The 7,576-nt window shown below is 41.9% G+C and overlaps 1 protein-coding gene across 1 annotated transcript; it reads right to left on the minus strand.

Moving 5' to 3' along the window:
• Nucleotides 1-1,523: 1,523 nt before the first annotated feature.
• LOC132903945 (uncharacterized) lies at nt 1,524-2,324 on the minus strand. Its single transcript, XM_060953588.1, has one exon. The coding sequence runs from the start codon at nt 2,322-2,324 to the stop codon at nt 1,524-1,526; it is 801 nt and encodes a 266-aa protein (XP_060809571.1).
• Between the last annotated feature and the right edge of the window lie 5,252 nt (nt 2,325-7,576).

The following is a 7,576-nucleotide window of genomic DNA, read 5'->3' on the forward strand; positions in this document are numbered from 1 at the left end:
GAAAAATGCCAATGGCTCCCAGGACTCACCATCAGTCTGTTGCTGTAACACCGAACCGATAGCTCTGTCTGACGCATCAGTAACAAGCGCCAACCTTGCGTCACACTTGGGATGAGCCAGCAAGGCGGCCTGACACAGACCTTCTTTGCAGGCTTCAAAAGCCTCACGTGACTTACCAGTAATATGTACCGGGTGTGAACCTTTGACTGATCCTGTCAGCAGTGCGTTTAGAGGACCTTGTTGTTTAGCGGCGCCTGAAATAAATCTACGATAAAAGTTCACCATACCCAAGAAGCGGCGTAGTTCTTTTACCGTCTTTGGGACAGGGAAATTGGTGATGGCTTCGACCTTTTCAGGTAGGGGTGTGGTACCTTTACCTGAAATTCTATAGCCTAAAAAGGTTACCTCAGACGCGCCAAAGACACACTTCGCCGTGTTGACGACCATGCCGTAATGCTTGAGTCTTTCGAAGAGTTGACGAAGGTGCTCTTCGTGGGTCTTCTGATCCTTCGAGAAGACCAGAAAATCGTCCAGATATGCATAGGTAAAATCAAGGCCCCGCAGCATCTCATCGACAAATCGCTGAAACGTCTGTCCGGCATTACGAAGTCCGAACGTCATGAACGGAAATTCGTAAAGACCGAACGGCGTTGTGATCGCTGTCTTCGCTATGTCGTCTGGATTGACCGGGATCTGGTTGTAGGCCTTCACCAAATCAATGGTAGTGAAGACAGTGCAGCCTGATAAAGAGTGGGAAAAATCATGAATGTGTTTAATGGGGTATCTGTCGGGTATTGTCCGGGCATTCAGCATGCGGTAATCCCCACAAGGACGCCACCCATTGTCCTTCTTGGGCGCAAGATGAAGGGGTGAAGCCCATGCTGATTCGGAAGGCCGACAAGTACCATTCTGTAACATAGACTCGAATTCCGATATAGCAATTTTCAGTTTATCAGGCGCAAGCCTACGGGGAGTGCAAGAGACCGGTGGCCCAGGTGTAGTGCGGATGTGATGGACAGTGTTGTGGTGCAGTGTACGATGTATTCCATGTGGGCGAGTGATTTCGGGAAATTTTGCTAGTATGTTGTGATAGACAGAGTTACCAGAAACCACCTTCACGGAAGAAATACTTTCGTTACTTAAGGCAAGCGAAGCCACGGTCGCGACCATAGTGTTACCGTCGATAAGGCGTTGATTTCGGACATCTACTATAATATTGTAATGTGATAAGAAATCCACGCCTATTATCGCCCTCGTTACGTCGGCTACAATAAAATGCCAAGCAAAGTCACGACGCAGCCCTAGGTTTAGTACGCAATGATAGAAACCGTACGTATTTATGATTGACCCGTTAGCGGCACACAATTCAAAATTTGTTTTCGCACGATAATCTTTTAAAAATTTGCGAGGAAATACACACAAATCACTACCTGTATCTACTAACAATTGTAATTTCGTCCGTTTGTCCGTAACAAACAAGCGACCGGTACTTGGGCAGTCGTCGGTCGCCATTATCGACTGCCTTACGCATTTCCCGTATAGTCACACGGCTTGACACATCTTTTTGCTTTATCACCGAACTTGTAGTGATACCAGCATGTCGGGAACTTCCTGTAATTCGAGTGCGATCTTGTTGACGTAGAGCGACCACGACGACTTGAAGACTGCCTGGTTCTTGACTTTGACCGCGACATACGGTCGACCTTGTCAGCTAGCGCTTCGACTTGTCGTGTTAACGCAGCAATCTCACTCGACCCACTATCGTGTTTTGTGGAAATTCCTGCTGCTTGCAAATTCGGTGATACTGCATCCAGCACTTGATCAGCTAGCTCGGCGACCTCATCGAGTTTCATCCTAGCCTGCGACGCAATGATGGGTTGTACGCTGTTGGGTAAACGGCTGGCCCAGAGAGTTCTGAGTAAATCGTCTGGCACCTCAGAACCAGCTAATCCCCTTAACCGCCGCAGGAACTGCGATGGTTTGCGATCTCCCAATTCTTCATGATGAAGTAGTTGCTGGACCTGCTTTTCGCGGGACGCTGACAACCTCTTTACGAGCTCCGATTTAAGCGTCTCATACTTATCTGCCGTAGCGGGCGCCTCGATAATATCTTCGACGATCTCCACGTACTGAGGTTCTAGATGCGATACTGCATAGTGGTATTTCGTCGCCTCTGATGTAACTCCAGCTAGAACAAATTGGCTTTCCAGCGAAGCAAACCAAAGCTTGGGTTTCGACGGATAAAAAGGAGGTACTCTTACGCCTACGCGATCCAAGGAAAGCGGCTCTTCGGTTCCTTTGTTCTCACTCTTTGATTGCGACATCGTGTTAAAGCGGGGTCACCAATGTAGCGATAGATTCAAAGCTTACTTGATAGAAGGTGAAGCGCAGTCAGAGTAAGAGAATAGGGAAATGGATATAGGATGAAATAAAAGATTTGAATTAATATTTAAACGTATAGCAACAAACGGGCCTAGAAATACAATAATATTGACACTTGCCAAACTGTCATTTTTTTATTTTACTTGTCCGCCGAATTTATGGCAGGACGAAAGGGTTCCGCGTATGAGTAGTGATATAGGTTGTCCGTTTATTACTAAAATATAATTTTATTTATTATTTGATGTATTTACAATTAAAACTATTAAAATTATTATGAAAATCCCTACAAATTCAAAGCATATTAAAATAATGTTAAGAATTTGGTTAAAAGGAAAGAATAATGCAGTACCCATCATTCCTGGGAAGAGGCGTAATTTTATGTATGTTTGTAAAGGGAAACGATAATATCTAATGATATATGGCGATGAATGATCTATACTAATATTATAAAGCTGAAGAGATTCTTTGTTTGTTTTTTTGAACGCGCTAATCTCAGGAACTTTTGGTTCGAATTGAAAAATCTTTAAGTGTTGAATAGACTATTTATTGAGGAAGGCTTTAGGCTATATAACATCACCCTGCAACTATAAGGAGCGAAGAAATAATGGAAAATGTGAAAAATAACTATTTCACGCGGACGAAGTCGCGGGCATAGCTAGTCGTTACATATAATATTATTGATAGTTTGTTACCGCTTCTTCTGCACTGATGCTTTTGAAGCGGCAGTAAACTTAGTTATTTGATGTCAACCAATGTTGTGAAACCAAAAGATTGCATGCATTGCCTATGCAAGGCAATTATTAAGTGATATTGAAATGCCCCATAATATTGTATAAAAATTTTGAATTTGAATATACTTAAAATCCAAAAAGATTATATCATCGCTTGCACCAATGATTTATTATTAGCTGCTCCAAAAAATCCCTTAATGACATCTAAACCTCATCTAAATTTTTGCGATCACAGATTACACCGGCTATCACATTAACGTCATAATTACCGCCAGGTGGAATTTAATTAGGCCCTGTTAAACTGCTGGACCAGCCATTAAAGACCTACTCTCATCGACCCCACATTAATATGGGTTTAGACCCAAACATACATATATTGCAAACTGAGCGACGGTGCTCGGATCAGTAAGCGTGATACGCATGGATGGAGGCATAGGTTCAAACTGATGGTTGAAAATTTGATTAAAATTTAATTCAAATTTGGTTAAAATTTGATTAAAATTTGATTGAAATTTGATTAAAATTTGATTAAAATTTGATTAAAATTTGATTAAAATTTGATTAAAATATGATTAAAATTTGATTCAAAATTGATTTTAATTTGATTAAAATTTAAATAAATATTATTACAGCTTTTTCGGCTTAATTATAGAATTGCGATTCAAAGAGTAACAGGTTGACAGGTTGCTAGCCCATCGCCTATAGCAAGAATTCCAAGTTTATAAACCTCACCCTTAGTCGCCTCTTACTACATCCCTGGTAATAAGACAGACTGGTCCTATTCTTTTTTATATATTGGTGCCGGAAACCACACGGCACATCTTATAAACATAAATACACATGATAATGCGTATGTAAACTAGTTAGCGGCAACATAATACAATACACTTAATGCAACTTGATCCATTCGGCCCTCCGATGGGACTAAGCCTAAAAGTCGTAGGTTTTGTGTACCCCGCACTTTATTTGGGTCAGGAAGGGACATCCGAAGCAAACACGACGAAAATAGCGCTGTATTTTCAGGTAAGTAGAGAGAAATGTTGCCAATTTTCGAAGAATGTTCGTAAACGTCATTATTTGTTGTGTGTCATTATAACGAGTGGTGTTTTCGTGTCGCTATGTTTATGAAAAGGTGATATACTTATAAGTTATATAATAACAAATGCCGTGTGGTTCCCGGCACCAATAAAAATGAATAGGACCACTCCATCTCGTTCCTATGGATGTCGCAATTGATTTGATTTTATTTATTTATGTACACAAAATTATACACAGAAGAATTTAATACAGTAATTCTAGTACAAAGGTGCTACTTATTTCAAAAGAAATCTCTTCCAGTAGACCCATGAGAGGAGAGATGAATTTTGGAGCGGTATGGCGTGTGCATAAATAACATTTAACTAAAGATACATGCTAATACTTACATAACTACTTTAATTACTTTGATATTGACAAAATGATCATAATGGTGCCGTGTGGTTCCCGGCACCATTACAAAAGAATAGGACCACTCCATCTCTTTCCCACGGATGTCGTAAGAGCCGACTAAGGGATAGACTTGGCATTCCTCTTTAATGTAAATCCCTGCCAATCTAAGGTCTGCCGCGCCGATGGATGCATGGCTAGGGGCGAGCCTAGTCTCGAGCGTGCCACTTCCGCCATGGGGTTGGGCGACCCCCAGGTAATGGCTAGCCTTACCCTGGCATGCGGGGCTCTGCTGGGGCGGACAAAATTGTTCCCTTGCGTCTCGTGGGAATCGCATGGATGCAAATTTTTTAAAAGAGCACCTAAATGGCGGCGATGGTGTCCGCACCCCATCACGTCTCGTTCCCGGCGGGAGCGGTATGCGGTCTGCTGAAAGCCGCTTTGCGACGATGAATGTAAGAGGAGGAATGAAGGATAAGATTGAGGAAGTATGCCAGATGATGGATGAAAGACGTTTGGATGTGTTGTGCGTGAATGAAACGAAGCGGAAAGGATGCGACGCGACGCAGCACGGCCCTTACACGGCGTATTGGTCTGGAATTTCCAGTACCAGCCGAGGCTGTCAAGGGGTCGGTCTAATTCTTTCTGCACGAATGGCTGAGTGCGTGAATGAGTATGAGTGTGTCAGCCCTCGTCTTCTATGGATTAGGCTGAAAGTTGGAATCACTCGGATCTTCGTTCTAGGTGTTTATGCACCTTGGGATGTGGGTTCGAGGGGTACAACATCAGCAAAAAGCGAAAACGAGGAGTTCTGGAATAGTGTAAGAGAAGTATTGAAAGTTACCAAGCCAAATGAGAAGATTATTATGTTAGGTGATTTTAATGGATGGGTGGGTGTAAAGCGTGATGGATATGAGAAGGTGCTTGGTGCGTTTGGTGACGAAAAGGTGAATGATAATGGAAGAAGTGTATTAGAAATTTGTCTAGAGTGGGATCTTTTTGTGTCGAACTCAATGTTTCAACATAAAGAGATCCACACCTACACAAGAGTGGAAGGTATTTTAAAAAGTATGATAGACTTTGTGATTGTAGATGAAAGATTGAAGAACAAAGTGCTGGATACCCGTGCATATCGCGGTGCTGGCATTGACTCGGACCATTTACTGGTGATATCCCGGATAAGGGGTATCTTCAATCGCTGGCGGCACAGGGTAAGGGAGCAAACCAGCGCTTTGGAAAGAGTAAAAGTAGAAAATTTGCAAGATATGGATGTAGGTAAGAAGTATATTAATAGACTGAAGGATGAATTTGAAGATTTAGAGGAAATGAGCGATATTGAAGATGGATGGAAGGAATTTAAAGAAAGAATTGTGAAAGTAGCTGTTGAAGTGTGTGGTGTAAGTAGAAGAAGGAAAGGAAAAAATCACAAAAATGCGTGGATGAGTAAAGATGTGCAAGAACTTGTGCGATTAAAGAAGAAAGCATGGCTGGATTTGTTAGCAGCAAAAGCTAACTTAAGAATGCAAGAGGTTATAGATGAAGATGTGAATGAAGCACGTAAGGAATATAAGAAAATGAAAGATTTGGTTAAGAAAGCTGTGATTAGAAAGAAAGAAGAGTATAAAGAGGATTTTGATAAAAGGCTATCAGAAGACTTTCAGTCAAATCTGAAAGTATTCTGGAAATCCGTAAGGTCAGCCCGAGGAAATACTATAACCAGAGAGCTGACTAGGATCAGATGCCAGGATGGTAGCGTTGTGAAAGGAGAAGAATGTGTACTAAAGATATGGAAGGACTATTTTGAAAGTTTATTTGAAAAAAAGGAAGGAAATAAGAAAGATTTCTGCTATAGCGAAGAAAAAGAGAATGGGATGGAAGGCGAAATTGAAATGTTCGAAATTGTGGAAGCACTTAAGAGTATGAAAGCGGGAAAGGCTGCTGGGTGTGATAGAGTGTCGGTCGAGATGCTTAAAGCAGGAAAAGGCGTAGTAGCTAGTCAGTTGTACTGCCTTTTCAATTTGTGTTGGAGAAGCGGCCGAGTACCAAAAGATTGGTGTAAGGCTGTTATCGTGCCACTTTACAAAGGAAAAGGGTCACAGCTGGACTGCAAAAATTATCGTGGTATAAGCCTGCTTAGCGTCGTCGGCAAATTGTATGCTAAGGTATTGATTAATAGAGTCAGGAATGAAACTGATGACAAAATATGGGATGCTCAAGCGGGATTTCGAAAGGGAATGGGATGTACTGATCAGGTCTTTTCCTTGCGGTGCATAGCCGAAAAGTTTTTGGCCAAGAGTCAAAAAGTCTATTGCACATTCGTAGATCTGGAAAAGGCCTATGACAGAGTTGAGAGGAATGAATTGTGGTCAGCACTTTCTATGCATGGGGTGAGCAGTCTCTTAATACGAGCACTGAAATCCTTATATGAGGATTCGAGTGCTTGTGTCAGGATAAACGGAGCGCACACTGAGTGGTTTAAGATTGAGAAAGGCGTTAGGCAAGGATGTGTTGCGTCACCGTGGCTGTTCAACCTATTTATGGATAGCTGCTTGACAGATTTGAAAGAGTCTAAAAGTGGATTAAGGATGAATGAGTTACTCGTCAAATGTCTGCTCTATGCCGACGATCAGGTTATACTGGCGTCATCAGCGGAGGAGTTACAGGAGATGGTAAACTGTATGCATGAAGCTTTAAAAGAGAAAGGAATGAAAGTGAACGTAAGTAAAACTAAAACACTGGTTTTTGAAATGGAGAAAGAAATGACAGCATGTAATATTTTGATTGGAGGAGAAAAAGTGGAGCAAGTGAAAGAGTTTGTATATCTAGGATCAAAGTTTACATCAGATGGCAAGTATGATAGTGATATTGAAAGGAGAGTGAACGCGGGGAACATGGTGAATGGAGCTTTGCATGCCTTTATGAGCAGTCAGAAACTATCCAAAAAGGCTCGACTGGCTGTGCACAGGGGCGTGTTGGTCCCGACATTAATGTATGGGAGTGAAAGTTGGGTATGGCAAAAGAAGCATGAAAGCAGAATA

This window comes from Amyelois transitella, chromosome 4, assembly GCF_032362555.1.
Source record: "Amyelois transitella isolate CPQ chromosome 4, ilAmyTran1.1, whole genome shotgun sequence".
NCBI classification, from domain to species: Eukaryota; Metazoa; Arthropoda; class Insecta; order Lepidoptera; family Pyralidae; genus Amyelois; species Amyelois transitella.